Raw genomic sequence first — 20,553 nt, 5'->3', positions numbered from 1 at the left:
CGTGTCATTGCACTCTTTGCAAATGTATTTTATTCTATTAGAGAAACCTACTTCAACTTCAAAACAGCCTTGGTTGAACAATTTTTTTCATAATCAAATCACCAGGGTATCACACTCGCACTCGCAACCACTCAACTCTCAAGTAACCCAGTTGACAATAGTAATCCAATTGCTATGTAGATAATTCTCTTAATGCTTTTTACTTCACAATGTAGCCTTACATAGAACTAAGGACCAAAAAACAGGATCTCAGAAAGAACCCAATCAAATTGGGCTAATTTAGGGTTCAGTCGTTAAGGTTTTCACAAAGTGAAATTGGGGCTTTAGAGTTTCTAAGTTTCAGATATGGCTGGGGCCTAGATCAAGTGCAAGAGTGTCTGGGAAGGTGGTAGGATCCAAGTTTGAGAGAATTCTGATGGCAGGAAGTAGGTTTTTTGAATTTAGGTTTTTGTTGAAAAATGTAAGGGTGCCAATCTCGTATAAAAAACCATATAGGATACTGAAACCAACTGTATAAAACTGTACCGAACTGCACCGTTTCAAAAGCAGTACGGTACGATATAAAAAAGGGATTTCAACTCAGTATGGTAGGGTACCGATTTCATGATCTCATACCAAATTGCTGAAACCATACCAATTTACCACACCGAATTCCCATACTGAATTGCCCTTCATGTCATACTATGGTCAGGTATTTCATACCGTTTTCATAACAAAACCATATTGTATCATATTAATACAAGTATACCATTTTCTCATATCATACCAGCACAGTATGCAAAAGTAAGTAATGGAATCGGTACAGTTTCTCTTTTCGGTACCGAAATTTGGCACCATAGCGAATTACCAATACCTAGCCATTTTACAGCCTTAGAAACCTGGTTTTTTAGGAACTAGACTTCATGTGATTGGATGAGGCTACAATGGGGGATCGATTTAGGGAGCTTGAGGTGTAGCTGGGGTTCAATGGGGCTGGAAAGCCTGGAATGATGTATTGATTCTGTCAGCGCTTGGGAAGATCGAACTCCAACATTGGAGTCAAATCTTGGACCTTGGATCATTGGTTTTGACGTGTATTCTTGAGAGGATGGGGGTATCTATAAATGAGGTGACGTAGTTGCAAATTTACAATCCAGCTAAGAAGTTGTTGACTATTTTTGGTTGCAATGGGTTGTAAAAATGGTTTTGGAATGTCAACGAGAAATTAGTTGTTATGGGTTCTTGAGTGAGAGATGGGGCGTCAGTGAAGGGGATAGTGTCTATAGTTTGTAGAATGAATTTGAGTGGATTCCAGTGGGTATGCCGGATATGGGTATGTTCTTGGGGATTATGGTTTTCAAAAATGAAATAGAAGAAGAGAAAGAAAGGAAGTCGAGGTTTTCGGAGTAGAGGGTCTCGAAGAAGAATCTAGCACATGGGGATCAATACTTGTGGATTGATAAATTAATGGCTGGACAGCAGGAATCTATGGCAGGATTGAATACCATTCAACTAGAGCTTGCACTGTGTCTGTTCTTCAAATTAATGAAGAGGAAGCTTATGATAATCTCCCAGGCTCACACCTTCAAGGAGTCAACTGCTCCAACCAACTCCACCCCATTATAGATCCTACTGACTGAACAATAGCTCTCACACAATGAAGAAAAAAGGTAACAGCAGCTTGCAAGGCAATTAAAATAAAAAATATGAAATTCTTCATTGCCACCAATGATGGACTTAATTATAGAGCGGCCTAAGCCTCAGGCCTTAATCATAATCCTAACCACCAGAGGAATCTAATTCGAAATAAACCCTAGTCAAATCGTGGACAAGCAATGGAGTCCTAATTACAACCTACTAACTAGTCAGCTACTGCTCACATGTTAACCCAAATTGAACCAGAATTGAACCTTGACCTAAATTTAATCAAACTAAAAAAGGTTAAAAGAAAACTAAGTATAGAAACTAATTCCATGCTAAACTTAATTCCCCTACTTTAGACCCTTAAAAGTGGCATAGTACATACAAAACCCTCAGGATAAAAGGCCGAAAATGTGTATGACTGCTAAGATCCTAATGTATTTGTTACAGCAATCACCACACACTCACAACACACAGCTCACAGATACAGTAAGAACAGAAAATACAATAGAGTATAGAGAGCTTAGACTGCATTCTTCTTCATTGATATTCAGATGAACCATCACGGAATACGGTATTTAGAACATTATATGGCATCTTTTATTAACATCGAAAACATATCAGCCATTAACTTCAAAAACACATCAATAACATAAAACACCAACAGCACCAAACAAGCACTCACCCGAGAGCCAGGCTCTTCCCAGCAAGACCAGCTTGCTCCACACTAAAGTCTCCACGCATAAACCCCCCTCGCTCCCCCCTTCCCTTAAACAAAACATTCCTAACTACCTATTGTTCTTCCTCCAATCCTCTTGCCATCTGGACCACCTTCTCTGTCGTGCTGTCAAATGCAAAAGGGTGTGGCTGCTCCCAATCTCCCTTTGCCAACTGTCCATACTAGCTGAGGCTGCCCCTAAGTGTCCAGCTGGGAGTGGTCCTCTGTAGCAGCTCATGATGATCCGGTGCTTTCCCTAATTCTCACGCCTGTACACCCAAGATATTAGGGTCTTATCAATGATCCAACAGTGTACTTGTTCCTAAATAACCAAGTCTATTCGGGTGATGAATCTGCATCACTTCCGGTTCAATATCAGAACATATACAGCATTTAAAATCAAATGACATTACCCAACTAGATATGACAGAACGAAAAACTCTATCTTCTTCTAACCCTAGTTTACCCTAATCATAAACTTATATTCTCCCAAAAACTGACCACTGTTTCACTTCAAACCATTTCTAGCTTTTACATACATGTGCCTATAAAAAAAGTAAGCTTTATCTCTCCAACTTCTGCTCTGGCTAATTGAAGTTCTTGGGTAATTTGGCCTTGTATCTCACTCCCTAAAGATTCAATTGATTGCCCTCGTATTTCACTCCTAGAAGATTTGTTTGATTGTAAAATTATTCATACATCATTAACCCACCAAAAGAGGAACCCACGGCACACTAAAATCTACTAGTAGAAACATATATTACATATCAAATAGAGGCAGATACCTAACTAACATGGGACGATTATATACCCAATGAATTCTAGGCTTTACCACACCTTGCTTGGTAATCAACACATTGCATGACTCCAATGAAATGAGCAGTTTCAACCATTCAAAAGAAAAGGTAAGACATTTTATAGGCTAGGGAAATCTCCAAGGTATCATGTCTCGCTCATAGATGATTCTGGTTACATCTACTTCAACGAGGACTAGATAAAAAGCCTCATAAATAACTCATTAAGTTAAACAAGGAGTTCCCATCAATGAATAAGTTAAAACATTTTATATTCAGAATGAAGTGGAAACTGGGAAAGCCTATCGACCATAAAGTTCAATAGAAAAAGGTAAGCTATTAAGTTTCCGTTGAGATTCCATTAATCCTTTCCAACTTTATATACAGTATAAACACTTCAAAGTAAACATGAAATCCAAAACCATCTACAATGTATTGAACAAAGATTCCCTAGACCTGTTCATCAGGTGAACCGAAAGAAAGGCACTGAAGAAGAATTGGCACTGCTCCAGCTTTAAGGGCTGCTTCAACAGGAGGTATTTCGGACTTTGACAATATGCGCCTTAAATCACGAAGGGACTCCACCTTCTTTTGCATTGCACCTTTGCCCCTAACAATTCCACAATGACAACCACATGAATAAAGGTTTCGACTTGAATCTGTCCATTCAGACAATAGCTACACTGTCCATAATGAAACCTAACAATAAAACCAGGATATTAAGCAAGTAATGCACCATTATCATTAAACAAAACCAGTTCACACTGAACTCAAAAGAAGACCAATGCAGAGGCTTCAAATAACATACAGGCATGAACTAATAGTCCAATACAAAGAACAGGGTTCAAATTATAGACAAGTCGAATAAAAAATATGGGGCTTTAAACCATAATTAGGGAAGAGGGAGAGAGTCAAAGAAGGGAAGAGAACCATAAGAATAGAAGCATGCAAGAACTAATATCAGAAGAAAAAACAAATATATGCTCGCTGTTGTATTTAGTTAGGAGAATGTGAACCTCTGAAAGACAAGAAATAAGTGATTTTCCTTTGGGAAAATATATGCTCGCTTTTCCTTCACGTTAATGAAATTATTTGGGAAAGAAAAGGCAAAGAGAACCCAGAGTCAGAAGAAAGTCAAAACAAACCACCGCAAACAGTGCAGAGTGAAGCACTGCAACTCTACAGACCAATACATCAGCCTATGCCAACAGTACAGGAAAACAATGATAATAAAACCAAGACCCTGTTAAATTATTTGAGATGTCATCCTAAGGCTTGAAGGTAAAGCAGATGGATACTAACCCTAGTTTACCTTCTAATGCAAAAATATCCTTGGAAGTGTAAAAGGGCAAGATGAAAGAAGAAAAAGATTATGATGCCCATTGACAAGAATAGAAGACCTAAATATATCTGCACCAATGTCCAAGAAATATTATTATGTAAGAATGGTATAAATCAAAGGTTAAAGCTTGAACAGTAATGCCATTGGTTAGATTTTATGCTAGACAGTCGAACAGAGAATCTATTTTCTCAATGGAAAGGAACTTTAAAAGCCAGCTTGGCCCACAGCCAGACACAAAAGGTCGTGAAATGTACCCCCTCCCAATGAAAAGCAGAAATGCCACACCCATTGGTATATCCATGCATGTTCCCATTGCCCAACCATGCTAGCAGAGGGGCCACCCTGCCTTTCAGGGAACCCCCTCTCTCTCTCTCATATGTGATTCATCAAATAGCTTAGGGAGAAGCAAAAACCGATTTTTATAACCTCAAACACGAGAGAAGTACAGAAACAAAAGATTGATAATGCTGAAGCCTCTAGCCAACATCTTTATATGATCAACAAGATCTCTGATACACCGACAATTTGATGACGAACAGCACATCGTTGGAGGCATCTAAACAAGCCCTTATTTGTTTTCAGACATTGTGGCTGTAAGAAGAACCCATGAGGACTTGGATGCATATCATATTTCATATATTGTTTCAAAAACCGATTTTTATAACCTCAAACACGAGAGAAGTACAGAAACAAAAGATTGATAATGCTGAAGCCTCTAGCAAACATCTTTATATGATCAACAAGATCTCTGACACCGACAATTTGATGATGAACAGCACATCGTTGGAGGCATCTAAACAAGCCCTTATTTGTTTTCAGACATTGTGGCTGTAAGAAGAACCCATGAGGACTTGGATGCATATCATATTTCATATGTTGTTTCACAGACTTCCAGTAGATAGTCAGTGATGTTGTTTTGCACCTTGAGGAAATTACAAAAGTGTCTTGTACCTCAGATAAGAATAGGAATCAAGCTGGTTGCTTTTAAAATGTACTTTGTGTTTGAGTGCTAGCATCCAAAGACTGTGACAAGCACAAACTTGGACAAATGGCTTTCTATCACCATGATAATTTACTGTGGAAGTTGCAAAAGCAGGAAGGTAGATCTATTCGACCATACGTAGCTCCATATGTGTAATGTCTTCTTCTTTCCCTCTTATGCATAGATTTTATGCTCTATATACTCAATAACTTTCTCCACAAAACCCCCCCCCCCCCCAGACATCACAGACACACAAAAGGGGAAAAATATATTCCTAAGCTTCATCCAGTAAACCACAGGCTACCCCCAAGCTTATGCATTGAATCCTGATAAGCACATCAGTGCTAATCGAAAACCCAATTGATTGGGCAGTGTTTCACATACTGTCTATTTCAGTCACCAGGCAAAATAACCCACAACAGTCCAATACATTCCACCCCCCCCCCTTAACTTTGAGAGCCTACCCTAATTAAACCTTAGCGTTGCCTACTCATCAACTACAAAAACCAAAATTAACCCAGAAGTCCAACTTACCCTCTTTGAACCCCTATAAACCAGAAAAGTAGACACTTTTCTCTTAGTTTCCCATAACCAAGTTGTCTAGCCCACCATGCTCCCTCTCCCTATCACCTCTGCCATACTATTTCTCTTCCACCACTTCTTCTGGTCCAGGCCCAGCCTAATTTTCCCCTATCTCTCTCCCTTCTTCTGGGCTTGGGACAGGCCAAATTCAATTTCCCTCTCCTTTGATTGTGGTTCTTGATCCCATTTGAGTGAAAGTGGGTGACAATGTCTGCAGGCTGGCTAACTCTTGCAATTCCGAGCCTGGGGGTTCTTCCAACACTAACACCCCTTCTCCTCTGCTTCAAGGTAGCAAGAGAAAGAAATCATTTTAAAGAATATCTGCCACCAGCTTGACGGGGACTTCAATGTTGAGCTCAAGTCTTCTAGGAAGAAAAAGGACGGCGGGAGAAACTAGCTTTGATCCAAAGTTTGTCTTGTCTCTTCAGTCATGGCCTTAGTGTCCAGTTCATTTCTTTAGTTTGCTTTTACCTTGGGCCTTGTTGGCTTGGGTAGGGCTCTGCCCTTTGTTATCTTTTGTATACTCCCCCCCCCCCTCCCCTTCTCTCCTTTTGGTTAATGAGTTTTTATTCATCCAAGAAATAATGGTTGGCTTTCGTTAGTTCGTGTGTTGTAGCTGCAAACATGTTTTCCATAGAAACCCAAATCATACGTCACTAAACTGCATAAAAATAACTGAGGAAGCAGATTCCTAATCAAAGTAGTCCTACACAAGGGGTCAGCATGGAGCACTGTTTTCATATTGAGTTGACTACACAAAATCATAAGAGGTCCCACAATGTATTTCTTTTAAGGATGACCGAATTTTGTTTGACAATACTATACATAGAGTAACCGCTAACCTAGACCACAAATCAGAAGCTCTAGATTCAAAAGATGATAAATCAAATCATTAACACATAGATTGCTGTTTTCCTTAAACACCAACACAATTGATATAATAAGTGAACCAAGACGTAAGCTGAGACAACAGAATAAAGCAATGTGCACCAGACAGTATTAGACAAAAAATTTGGAAGACGAGATGGAGGTAAGTTAGTACATTACTTAAGGATTAAAATGATAATGCATTGATTAGACATTCTTTCTCTCAACAAAGCCCGATGACCATAGTTTCTGATTTATATTGAGTTGCCAAGTTAAATCACAGCCAGAACAAATAAATAGATATTTATCCAACTATGCAAGAGTCCAAAAGAAAAAAGAGAGGGGGGGGGGGGAGGTATGCAAGGGACGTACTGGAATTGGACAGCAGATTTTAATTCTTCTATGGTGCGAGTAGTCTGAGCATCCAAAGCCGTTTGTTCTTCATCAATCGCCATATCTTTGTCGAGGCAAACATCATCAGTATTATCAATAATGCCACCTCTACATAGCCGCTTTGCACGTACCAGTGCTTCTCGTCTTTCTTTTCCCACATTAACTGCATATTGTTTTCTTCGTTCACCCGCAACATTTCCAACTGCGATCAAATGCAAATTTGCAAGTTCATACAAACAAACAAAGAGGCGCTTCACATTCTAAACAAAAAATACGAAATTAGCTAAAAATTTGATCATTTTGTGATGAATATTGATCACCAACAAAGCGGTCTTTCAGTTTACTTGTAAAACCTTTGTTACCGTTCGACAGCTTAAAGCAAGATAGGCCCAACGAGTAATTGGACAGATTGAATCACACAAACAAGAGTGTTTAACTGAAACTCTAGCTTCCTCTCGTATAACCCTAACAACCAACACTGCGTTCAATTTCCCGTAAATTTTTTGAAGAGAAAAGCCATCAAACTGATTTAATGATAGAAAAATAAATGTTCTAAGCAAACTCAGAAACTCTGCGGGCAAAAGATCGAAACGAAAGTATGATCCTCGTATTCACAATAACAGAAGATACATTAGATGGTGCTAAGATCACATGCCTGATGACTTGATAGGGTCTCTCCTGTGGGAATGTAAACCTTCACCCGCCATAATCGTCGACCAAAGAACTCCTCAAGCACGGACTTGCGAGCTTTCAACTTTCTGATTCGGATTCGGGAGGCAAAACGGCAAAATGAACCGCGACCGCCAGAAATCAAAATATGAAGTCTTGTTTGGATGCTAACAATTCTGAATCGATGTTTAAGCGCCGGCGCGCGAAAATCCGCCGCTTCGACGTCTATTTGCTTAAGATGGAGGAGCGTAATTTTAAGCTGCGTTTGTTTCGTCGCCAAACAAAAAATAAAAATAAAAATGTACAACTAAAAAGAAAACAAGAGAAGGGACAAATCCATACGGCACATGGTGTCTTATTTTCCCTTCTTTTTTTTTTCTCCGTTAATTTTTTTTTTCTTCTTTTTTCCTAATATTTGTCATGCACCCAACCCGCCCTTTCAAATATCAAAAGAGCCCTTCGAGGGAGAATTCGGATCGTCTCCCCCAACAAGATGTACTATGTGCTCTTTCGATGGCTATTGACCACAAATTACAAGGGACCATAGAATTAAAGTGATGGATTCTTTTTTAATGTTTTATTATTTTTTTTATGTGTGGGGTTCTACATAGTTTGTAGTTGTAAAATCGTCCCAAAAACACTTTATGCTCCTTGTCAGGGATCACATCCACATTCCTCGAAGGAGAGTATCCAAAATCTCTTGCAAACCTTACAATACGGTTCTTCCTGCTTAACATCATTCATTAAAGCTGCGTTTGTTTGCAAAGGTGGGATGGGAAAAAAGATGTGATAAAAAAATATATACGTGGACTCCATGTATAATGGCGTAAAATAAAATAAAAGAAAAGAGAGTCTGGATCATCTTCCCGGCATAACTACTCTTTGTGTGTTGTACATACTCAACAGTATAACGACTAACGAGTATTTCCAACACACAAAGCTTTTGGTTTATTTTTTTGGCTCATCTTCCCGTCAGGACTGGCTTTTGTGTGTTGGAAATACACACAAAGATGAGTATGTATAACACACAAAGCTTTTGTTGGAGTTTGAAGAAAGGTCTTAATGTATGTAGTTATACCATTGCTTTTACAAAGATAATTTTAAAATCCAAATCAATTGATCACTATTCACAATGCAATAACCTTGCTGCACTCGGACTTGGCCGTGCTGCTGCTTTATATTCCTTTAATTGTGCTTTTCAACATTTTTATTCTTCAGGAAAATATTATATGGAATTAGCAAAAATGTCCCGATATAGTTTATTCACATGGCAAAATCAGACGTTGAAACTAATACATGCACAAGGGATCAACTTAAAGTTAGTACCCAAGACACTCCAGCCATTCGAATTGAACTTAAATTATACTCTTGTATAAAACGAACGCATCAAGAACAACTAGTGTTAAATAATGGACGAGCTGAATTGTAATTTTAGTTTATCAAAAAATATATATTTGTTTTAAGTATTAAAAGGTGGGTCCCACTGATACTGTGAGGTTAAAAGTATCAGAATATATAATCGAGACTTGTGTCTTGCACAGCCCAGGGAGGTGAATCGGACTCGCAGAAAATTTATAAAGCAACGCGAGATGTCTCGTTGATCCGGTTGAACCAGATCGGGTCAAGTCGTGCCGTTACTCGATATCACGATGAATGGGAAAGAGAAGAGACCGCTGTCTTGTCGATACGGAGCAATCTGAGATGAAGCTGGTTGTTATTGTGAAGAATAAGTAGTGGTTTAAATTGTCGATCCCGTTGAAAGCTGAGAGACCGCAGCAGCAGAAAACACGACTACCGGTTGCAAAAACCAGAGGCAACTTCGAAGCTCAAGGTCGTTAGGCGATATACTTGATACGACCAATCTAAGCTAGCAACATACAAGCTTGCCGTGTGAGCCTTGTTCTGCAACGAAGCTTTGGGACTCATTCTGGAATCTCCTATTCTCATCATTATATTCCTTTTAGATTTCGAGTTACTATTTCGGTGTTAATGTCCTACTTCTCCACCAAATATCTATCACTTTTCTCCGGTAGTCTATTGACGACGTTGTAACAAGGTTAAAGGTACCAGTAAGTGCTGTGTCTCATTCTCACTCGCCCATAAATAACTTTAGTATGTGGTTAGGGTTTGATGCTCAAAATTTAGCCGTAAATTTTTTTGATCCTTTATATATATACATGTATATAACGTACTTCCATTCTCACAGGGGATGCTGATGTTTGTTCTCCATGGGTTTTTTCTTAAATGGTTTACTGTATATCTCCATTTATTGGTTCCGGATTCTATCTTGCCCTGATTATTTATCTGTACCCTTCTCCCTCCAAAAGTGCTTGTGTGCGGGTCCAATAGAAAACAATTGGTGTTATCTGGAAATGACATTATTCTTCTAATTCCATCATTGGAAGACAACAAACTTAAATAGGAACGGCAGGTAGTTAGTAAAAACCCCTAAATTCTTCTGCTTGGGGATTTTGTTCAGAAAAAAGTAGTTTGTTCTAGTATTCTACAATCTCGATGTAGTGGGTTACTTGTCATACCTTGTTAGTCCGCAACATTTACTTGTGGTCTTTATTTGATTTTCCAGTGCATTTCAACCATTAATGATCTGTCTTATGGGCTGGGAGAAAAATGAAAAAATAAATTCGGATAGAGTATATGTAGTCGGTCCTGAGTCTGTCTGACCAGATAATTTTTTCTTCTGTGCTGAGCCTAAATAGTCTGTCGTTTGGCACGTTGGATGAGGTCCAGATTTGAACAGATGAACAAGATCCCCAGTTCAGTTGTTGAATTTTAGCCAAATAGAAATGTTCAAGTTTGGGGGTGGGGAGGAAAGCTTTGAGAATCCAGCAATATGGAAGATTGGACAGTGGTAATTGGAGAACCTTAAGCATGTGGCATGTGACATACAAGGGGAAGTATATGATTGTACTTTGAATGTGGCAAAATCTGGTGACTTGAAGGAACCTTATCTTCATAGGGTTGTCAAGTTGCATTTCCTTTTTCTCTTCCAATAAAATGTTATCTGGTTGAGGGGGCTTCTGATATTTCTCCACGTAACAGATGGAACCAGCCGATGTATCAATTCTGGAGAGAGCTCCTGGGGATGGGACTCTGATGGAGGCTGGAAATTTGGAAACTAGAGTTGGTGATGATGGTGATGCTACAGAAGTGGAATGGTTAAAGCACCATGTTGATGAAGTGTTTGGAAAAGTTGACGAGGTATGTTTTTGGCAGGAAAAGGAAACCAGTTGGTGGTATACAGTAATCCTTATTCTGTGTAAAGAAGAAGTGTTTTATATCCTCTTCCAGAGGTAAACCAGGTCATAGAATTGTATAAAACTGATCTAATTGACACTTAATAAATAAATAATAGGCCTATGGTTGCAACCCTTCCGACCCCTCACCCCCACCCCCTGAACAGAAAAAAGGAGAATCGTGGACCAACTTTGGTGGACGAAGTGAGGGAAAATGGCTTGTGTTTATCATCAATGTATGAAATGGCCATAAACTGAGCAAAATGACAGATAATTCATGTAGGCCCGCCTAATATCCATGTAAAGGCTTCCTTGAGTTTAATGAACCAATCTACGCCCTTAAATTTAAGAAGTACTATTATCAGTGAAGATAGAAGACGTAAACATTGTACTTTACATGCAGCATTCATTATCCCGACTGAATCAACAGGCTGAGTGTGATGGGTGGAAGAAGGACTTGCTTTTAGGGAAAAAAAGAGTATTTAGGGGGAAAAAGAATGATACCCAAAAGAAAAATCTACATAATAATAAAGCAGATCCTATCTCACTATCATAAGCAATCCAAGATTTACTATATGTAACAAATTGAAAAAATAACTAGAAAAAGTGTCCCAATGCACTAGGCTCCCACTACTGCTGGGTCTGGGAGGGGCAAATGGTCAGTAACTTGTACAAATTACTGTTATCAATGAAGACATAAATACTTCCATTTGCTGGACAATTGCTGCATTTGTTATCCCAACTGAACTAACAGGTGAGCATTTTCAGTGGAAGAAGGAATTATACATTCAGGGGAGGGGGAAAAAAAAACCGAGTAGTTGAATGATCCCCAAAGAAAAACATAGGACCTAACATAGAGGATCCCACATTACTATCACTAGGATTCTAAGATTTATCATATGCACCAAAATTGAAAATGATTGTTTATCGTAAGTTTGTTTATGTTTTGAGACATTGGCACTTGGCAGTACATTGGTTGTGCATTAATTTTTGTATTTTAGCAGTATTAACTAATTTGTGTTATTTTCAATTTTTGTTTTTTGTTTTTTGGATAAGGAGTAGTTAGGGTTATTTATATTTGCTTGTTAAAGTCTAAGCAGGGATATCAGAATAGCTAGAAATTCGAATAAGGGCAGCATAGTTAGGGAATTGGGTCTATGGGTATGCATGCAAATACATGTTCTTATTCGTTTTCTGGTATAATTTCCTAATAGGAGCCTTTTTGGTTTTATATATGTACTTTTTTTTTTGGGGGGGGGGGGGGGTCATTGGCAGTTGGGGTCAGGAGAGAAGGTGAGAATTAGGAGGCTTGAACCTGAGACCTCCTAGTAAGGTGCGCTTTTACACACCACAGTCTACCAAGTGTACTAGACAGCTGTTCTCAGCTTTAGTGTATTCACAGATAACTCTAAAATACTAAGCTACAATAGAAGGAAGAAAAAAAAAAAGAATGTCTGCGATATAATGCATCACTATAGCTTGAGAATTTATTCCTTAAAAGGTACCTTAATTTTTGGTTTTATGGGGTTTTACCTTCATGATATCATCCCTTAAAGTGGGGAGGAATCTTTTTCACTTTATTTGTTTGTTTTAAATGCACCTTCTTTCCCTCGTATCCTCTTTTGTCCTTGCCCTGGTATAGTTATTCTCTATCTCAAAATTTTATAACTCAAGCTTTTTAATTAAATTTATTTGGTAAAATGTTTGGTACATGGCAACGTACCAAGAGAATATTTGTATGGATGCTCCATAATGTGACCTTGGAAGAGTCGCATTGTAAATATTGCTACTGAGCATTTAGGAAGTGATCTATCTTGCTTACATGTCAAATTCAGTTTCAATTTTTGCTCAATTCACTCACCTTTCTTCTGAACCCCCACCCTCACAGATGTACCCTACCGTGGACATTCGCTTGGTGGTACCAGAGTTTTTTGACTCTTTATTTTGCCACTTTGCACTCTCACAATGTCTGAAACTTGTCATGGGAGTCATGTGCTTTGGGGTGACCCTGGTCTATGATCATACACTCCCACCGTAGATCTGTTCACCCTCTTGGTTGTACCGTATTCTTTCAACCCTTTCTTTTTGGGGTGCCACTTGGCAATCTCAGAATTTCTGAAATTCAACATGAGAGAAGTCCTTGTACCCAAAAAAGGGGGAGCAGTCCGTGAAGTTTCAGCCAACCAAGTGGAATTGTGCACTAAATTCCATGTTTAGACTGCTGCATACCGAAACTGTCCCAAGTTTAATATAACTGGTCCAAAGGAGAAGATAGATAAACATATATGTAGGTGTCCTCAAATGTTGATCAATGTGATGCTCCAGTATTGGAATTTTATCAGGTAATGAGACCCTTGGATCAAGCCGTGCCTCACCATTGATCTCTATGAAATTTAGGCTTCTATGTGTCATTTTGGAAAAGCCTCTAAATTATCTGGGACCTTCTTGTGAATATTTGAGAAAGTGTCATTAAGAGTAAGTACTGAAGAATATAGTTAATTTTCCTGGCCTATTAGTAGAAACTCTCAAATTCGTGGTTCCTATCTGTATTGGAGTTCCAGAAGGGCTATTAATTCCATTCAATTCCAAGCCATAGTTCGGAAGCACCAACTTTCTCCAATAGACACTTTTCTAGTGCCAAGTCTCCATTAAAATTTTCGAAAAGATCTTTTCAATTATTTGCAGAAGTCTGATTTTAAGCCTTCTTATGATTCTTTTTTGTCAAAGATATACTTGTGAATTCACCCTTATGCTAATTGTTGTTATTTGTCAAAGATATACTTGTGAAAACAGATTTAGAGGTCTACCTCTAAATCTGTTTTCAGTCAGGCAATAGTTTCAGAACTAACCCCCACCCAATCTCAGTTCCAATTTTTTCTTTCTTTTCCTTGTTGACACTCATTAGCTGAAAGATCTTATAATTCTATTTTCAGATTGAGCGAAGAGTGAATGAGGTGGCTCAGTTCTACTCATCCTCTAGCAAAAAGTTGCCAAACAGCTCTAGAGGTAGTTCAGTTGTGAAGGATAAGGACAAAGAGAAACTGAATCTAAGCATCAAGAAGCAGCAGCACGATGCAACACAGAGAGAAGCTGCTGCTGCAAGAAGGATGCAAGAACTTATGCGCCAATTCTCCACAATACTACGCCAGGCAATTAACCTTGCATTTTCCTCTAACACGAGTCATCTGGGTCCGTGTGTGTGTGTTTTATCATCCTCGAATCTTATTTGTAATCCATAAATCATTTCCATATGCACACAGCTCCAAATATGAAGAAAGGGCAAGGGACCAAGGCTTGGTTGTGTAGCCCCTGCACCAGCATGAGATGTAGGGGAGCATGTCCAGGGCATCAAAACGAAAGGGATATCTTGGCACAGGAACCACAGACATGACCAAGCATCTTTGCTTTCCCCCCTAAAAATTATGCCTTATATTTCATGCTTTGAGGTAAAGCTTATAATGTGTTCCTTAAAGGTCATATCCAGTCCACAAGGTTCCCACATTTAGCAGGGTCTGGTAAGGGGCCAGATTTATGCAGCCTTACTCTGCTTTTCTCCAGAGAGGTTGATCCTAAGACTTGAATTCATAACCAAGCATTTATTAAGTGAACTCTTGACCAACACACCAAACATGACTTCACTATGATTACCAATAATTTGATTGCAAAAGTAAAATGGATTTGTAATGCAAGGTTGACTAGTCATAGATAGCCTGACAGAGTTAAAAGGAAAGCAAAAGGTGCCAAAAATTAAGCTTGAATTGTAAGGCTTTGCATTTTATTTTTTATATTTTAACCTCTAAGCCTCTAATTCGTCTGTGATCTTTTCAGTAGGTTGGGTGCATTTCCTGAAACTTGAAATTCAAAGTGAAGTTTTATTTGTTGGGCTATATATAATCTCTGTTGATAGAAGAACTTAAAAGGGGGGGGGGGGGGTGGAAGAAACCGTGAAAATCTCTAAATATGCTTGTAAGTGTTTTGATCATTTCACTGGATTTGTGGCGAGGATGCTTTCGAGATCTATCCAGAAGGGGGGGAAATAAAATGAAATATAACAGCTGTCTGGTTGTTACATCCCAGAAAACTGATGAATGTGTGACTGAAGACTACGGCTTCATGATTAGACTATGTCATGTGGAGCCTATAAGGTTTTCTGTGAGGGCTAGGCAAAGCCAGGGTTTGAAGTATAGAAAGTGTGAAACTTGGGAAGGTCTTGTTAGGTGAGCTTGGTTGGGGATGGAGCCATAGAGGTCAAAATGGATTAGCTGAAATTGGAGAAACAGTTTGGGATTATATATATAGGAAAATTCAGCTGAGCACCGGGAAAATATTAATAAAGAAAAAGAACAGAAGATGATGAGGAAGAAAGAAATTTCGGCATCAATTATTTGGCTTTCTGTAGAAGCATACATCCAGAGTAGCATTCAAACTTCAAACTTCAGAGCTTGTAGAAAATTGCTTCAATTTCTTTGCCTTGAAGAGATAGAACATATTTGTAAGCATGTTTATAAATCGAAATCTAGACTGTAATTACTGATAGCCCTGTTAGATATTAGCTATAAAAGGAGTCTGACTCAGTTGGATATAAAATAACTGAAATAACATTAGCAAAATTAAATCTATATCTGAAGCAACTCACCTGGCCAACTAACTGGGATTTGCTATCAAATGTATGACAAAGAGCTCAGTCAATTTAGATGCTATTAAAAAACAACACAAAATCATACCCGACATGTTATCTTCTCCACATTTAAGGAAGCTCACATGTGGATCTTGATCTTAGAGCTCAGGCCCTAATGATGCCTCTTTTATACTTAAGCAGTCCCACTTTCTCTGTAACATGCTTAACAGTATACCCTAGGTCCCCAAAATCCGCTAGTTTCCAGGGATTTCTTTCCTTTTCTTTTTCCTCTTAATATTTGCTGCATTGACATTTGCTTAAGCTTTCTTCTACAAGCTGTTCATTGCACTTATGAAGTTGGTATCTGAGATGATTACCCAGATATGAAAGGTACTTTATCTGGTACCTGGAATATGTGAGGCGTCGCTTAAGCATTGCCTTTCAGTGTGGGCTATTTCAGATTCTAAATAGTGAGAGGGCTTAATAATCAATTGATTATTTTGCCTGCCAACAATAAAAGAATTGCTGCCTCATATACTGGTGGTGTTTATTGTAATAGCAAATTCTATTGTTGCCTTGACTATTTCTTTGTACAAATTTGATCTATTGAATGAATTCCTGGCATTTGCATGGGAGGTTTTTTTCATTAGCTTTTTTTTTTTTGGTGGGGGTGGTGGGGGGGGGGGGGAGGTTGCATTTATAACAGTTGCATCTGCAGGGAACTAGCAGAAAGCTGAATCCTCTTCCTGTGTTAAATTGTGAGCAGATTTCTCAGCACAAGTGGTCATGGCCATTTATGGAGCCTGTAGATGTTGAAGGTCTTGGTTTAGATGACTACTATGAGGTACATGTCTTACCTTTTGTTTTTGGCTAGTTTCTTAATATTATAGGGCCATAGGCATTCACTTTGTGAAAAAATTCTTCCTCACCATGATTGGCATGCTTTTTATCAGAGGTATGTAAGCATCCATATTGGGCTCCATTTCTGAATGTTATTGCTGAGTTTCAAATGTATATTTACCTTAATCTTTTGAAATCTAGATTTTATACGTGGTTCCCAGCTTTTGTAAGTTTGGGCTGTGTCAATTGTCACTTCTCACTAAATCAGTGACAATATTAATTTGTGAACAGAAATCAAAGAAGACTAACTACAAGAGAGGAGAAGAACAAAAAAAAAGAACCCTGATCGACAGTGTTCTTAATTCACTGATTGGTTCCTAATACTTAGTAATTATTGAGGCACAAACCTTATAGTTACAAATAACTCCCTGTCCAATGAGTAATCATGCATCCCCCTGATGATTACTTTTATTACAAATATGCTCCTGTAATATACTGTAATGCAGTTCTTAACATACACATTTTCACCCTATTGACGTGAAGGTGATTTTTCTTGATTTTGTAATTTCTTTTTATAGTTTGCGTCTGGGGATATTTGTGGTGAAGTTGATTAATTCGTTGGAAGTGGTGCATGTTAGGTTATTGAAAAGCCCATGGATTTTGGTACAATTAAGAATCAAATGGAAGCTAAGGATGGCACTGGTTATAAGAATGTCCGAGATATCTGCAGTGACGTGAGGTTGGTCTTCAAGAATGCAATGACATATAATGATGAAAAAAGTGATGTTCATGTGATGGCCAAGACTTTATTGGAAAAATTTGAGGAAAAGTGGCTTCAACTTTTACCTAAAGTTATTGAAGAGGTAAAATTATGATTTTGAAGGGGTTTCCCATTCCCATTTTCTGTTGAAGCATGTTGTTCTCTGCTCTTTTCTTAACCAGATTCATATGATAGGAAACAAGGCGAAAAGAGGAAGAAGCAGAGGCGCAGTTAAGTATGCAGCTTGCTCAAGAAGCTGCTAATGCAAAGTTGGCGAGAGATATAAGTACTGAGGTTTGTTGAGGTTTAAGTATCTTTCTTCTAAGCGAAGGTGCATATGAAGAGTTTCTTCTTACAGAATGCTGATTTGATTTTGGGGATGATTCTGCCTCTCCATTGACGTTATTGCTCTTGGATGGTTTCAGATTTGCGACGTTGATATGCATTTAGAGGAACTCAGAGAAATCGTTGTTCAAAAGTGCAGGTTTGTTCCCTACATCAGATTCTAACTTTGAAACATTGAAATAGCCTCTTTCTTTCTTCTTCTGATCTAATTGTTTGATTTGATTTTGGCAAAACATGTTGTTAATTATCTATTGATATATATGGTTAAAACACAAATATCTATAAACCCTTCCCGTTGTGCTTTGGACAATTACATGGACATCCCCTTTACTCTCTCAGTTTTGAATAATTACGACACTGCCAAGGTGCAAGGTTTCTTTACTTACTGTAAAATCATAGCTCAAAGTGGAGAGATGTTATTTCATTAGGTTCTCTTCTGTAATGCCTTGCAATTTTTGTTTTTTATTTTTAGAAATTATGTTTCTTGGGCCTTTGGTGTATCTTGCCCTTAACCTTTTCTATTAGAATATTCAGAAGAGGAACCTCCCCATTAACTCACTATATTGCTTCCATTTACCATGCCTCGACGTAATTTGTTCATTTGGCCCCTAGAGCAGATTCAAAACTAAGTCATATGCAGCTTGTATGGATCACAGTTGATTTTATGTTTTTTTTTACTGCATCATTGTGCTAATAGGTTTGTAGGAGTTAAGTTTGTTTTTGATCCACCTCAGTTTTGTGACTCAATTTGCACAGCTGATTGTATTTTTGAAGTTGTGAAAAGTCTCCTTGCGTACCTTCTATCAACCTGTATTGTGGTATGGATTCCTTTCAATGATGCTAGAAAGAAACTATCCCTGGAAAATCACTATTTAATTCTAGTTTGTGAGGGATCAAGTAAAAAATGTTTAATCAACAGTTTATCTTTTCCATTTCCCTTATTATTTTCTGATTTGAGAATTGGATCCAGCGGAGAGTGGCACCTATCCTTGCTTCTTCCTTGATAAAACCACTCACAAATTTAGCTGCAATTTTACAAGGAAAATTTATTGCTTAATGTAAGAGTAAAATTTTCCTAGGGAAAACAGTTCAAAATAGTGAACCTGGAAATTAATATGGGACCTAATTTTCCCTTCTACAAACAGACAATGACCAAAAAAGAAAGTAATGGAAAATTTTACATCGCCAGGGATCTATGAGAAAACAAACAGGGTGGTAAGGAATCTGCTTTTATATTGAAAGTTCAGCAACTAACTAGTTGGGAATTGTTGAATTACGTTCATTGTTGGTGGAGAGCCTGAATTAGTAAGTGAGGCTGTGACTTGTATACTGTGCAATCGGTCGGAAGTTCTAACCAGCCATACAAAAAAGGGTATAGTAATAAGTTGCATGAAAATTTGTTTTTCATTTTATGGTTGAATGATGTGAGTCCTTTATTACCCAGATGGCCAGATTGGAATTACAAGTTTGCGGATTCATTTGGTATAACTATCACTAATTTTTGTCAGGAGCTCACCCAGAGACTGGGGGGGAAATACTAATGATTGCCCTGCAAGTTGCCTGTGTGTAGGGACAAAGACTGACTCAAGAATTTTACTTTTTGCCTAGGAAAATGTCAGCAGAAGAGAAAAGAAAACTTGGTTTAGGCCTCAGCCGGTTATCTCCTGAAGATCTCAATAAGGCATTGGAGATTATTGCGCAGAAAAATCCCAGTTTCTTAGCCACTGCCGAAGAGGTGGACCTTGATATGGATGCTCAGGTTATTGTTCGATCTGTCATGACAAGTGTGCTCTTTGCTGCTCGGTCATCCCCCCTCCCCCCCTTTGAAAAAGTAAAATAAAAAACCCCTTCAGTAATGCATGCTGAAGGATTGACCTTGGAAGTGGTTCCAAATGGACAATTGCTTTTTTAATAAAGGACAACCAAAGGAAGCCTTAGAGCGGCTATAGGGTTGCATTGATTCTATAACAAAGAAGGTCTTCGTAGGATCCCTTTCAGTATAATGTATTTGACTGTTACTTTTGGTGTAGAGCGAATCGACATTATGGAGGTTGAAGTTCTTTGTGAAGGAGGCATTAGAAGGAAATGGAAAGACATCTGGGAGCAAAGGTGGCAATGAGAATTCCAAACGAAAAAGAGAAATTTGTGATGCTCTTGCCAAGACTGCAAAGAAACGAGGTAAAAAGCTTCCACCTTGATTTGCTTGGGATTTGGTGGCTTTTTTCTCCACTACACGTGGGCTTGCCCAATGTTGTACTATTACACCAGTCTAAGAAATGTTCAAAAGGATATGTAGCTGGGGTCATGGATCCCCTTTTTTATGTTGGTAATGGCTTTTTGGTTTTTATTCATTAAAGGTATTCTGGTTGACTCAATTGCTTGGGTGCAATACTGGTCCACTCTTGTCCTAGAAATGTATGGAGAGTTGAGATCACCTTATAGCAGAAGGTGTTATTGCTACAATGTGTATTATAATCAAGAGTAGGTGTACTCTACATGTTAGACTGACCTTAGGCATGGATCTATTAGTTGGCAATTCACTTAATGCTTCATTTGTTGGGATTTTTAACAACTCTAGCACTCTGGCTGAAACTGGGGAAATTTATTCAGTCCATTTCTAACAAGGAAATGGACCATCCATTTCCTTGGAGATGTATGACATGTGTCTTAGCGTCACATCAAATGGTTGAAATTCATTTATAAGTCACATTAAAGAGTTTGATTAAATTAATTAAAAAAAAAAAAAAAAAAAAACAACAACAACAACAA

The 20,553-nt window shown here is 38.3% G+C and overlaps 2 protein-coding genes across 3 annotated transcripts in view; one reads left to right on the top strand and one right to left on the bottom strand.

Annotated features, from left to right (window-relative positions):
• Positions 1-8,232, bottom strand: part of LOC149027035 (importin subunit alpha-9) — a 30,117-nt gene extending 21,885 nt beyond the window's left edge. Inside the window, exons 1-3 of the mRNA XM_089158419.1 lie at positions 7,954-8,232; positions 7,278-7,500; positions 3,589-3,742 (exon numbers count right to left, since the gene is read on the bottom strand). Of these exons, the coding sequence (XP_089014545.1) occupies positions 3,589-3,742; positions 7,278-7,500; positions 7,954-8,005 (429 nt within the window). The 5' untranslated portion in view covers positions 8,006-8,232. The remainder of the gene's footprint in view (positions 1-3,588; positions 3,743-7,277; positions 7,501-7,953) is intronic.
• Positions 8,233-9,635: 1,403 nt separating this feature from the next.
• LOC149027034 (transcription factor GTE6-like) lies at positions 9,636-20,464 on the top strand. 2 transcript variants are annotated; one of them, XM_089158406.1, is made up of 9 exons: positions 9,636-10,030; positions 11,028-11,186; positions 14,155-14,370; positions 16,606-16,683; positions 17,318-17,542; positions 17,635-17,733; positions 17,865-17,923; positions 19,393-19,543; positions 19,815-20,464. In XM_089158406.1, the coding sequence occupies exons 2-9, from the start codon at positions 11,028-11,030 to the stop codon at positions 19,980-19,982; spliced, it is 1,155 nt and encodes a 384-aa protein (XP_089014532.1). In that variant the 5' UTR covers positions 9,636-10,030; the 3' UTR covers positions 19,983-20,464. The 2 variants fall into 2 exon arrangements, with proteins under 2 accessions (XP_089014532.1, XP_089014524.1); XM_089158398.1 differs by having other exon boundaries at positions 9,636-10,036.
• The last annotated feature ends 89 nt before the right edge of the window (positions 20,465-20,553 follow it).

Source organism: Hakea prostrata, chromosome 1, assembly GCF_041222555.1.
Source record: "Hakea prostrata isolate BN-2017 chromosome 1, UWA_Hpros_2, whole genome shotgun sequence".
Lineage (NCBI taxonomy): Eukaryota > Viridiplantae > Streptophyta > Magnoliopsida > Proteales > Proteaceae > Hakea > Hakea prostrata.
The sequence above is the reverse complement of the archived record's forward strand: the minus strand, read 5'-3'. Positions and strand labels throughout refer to the sequence as shown.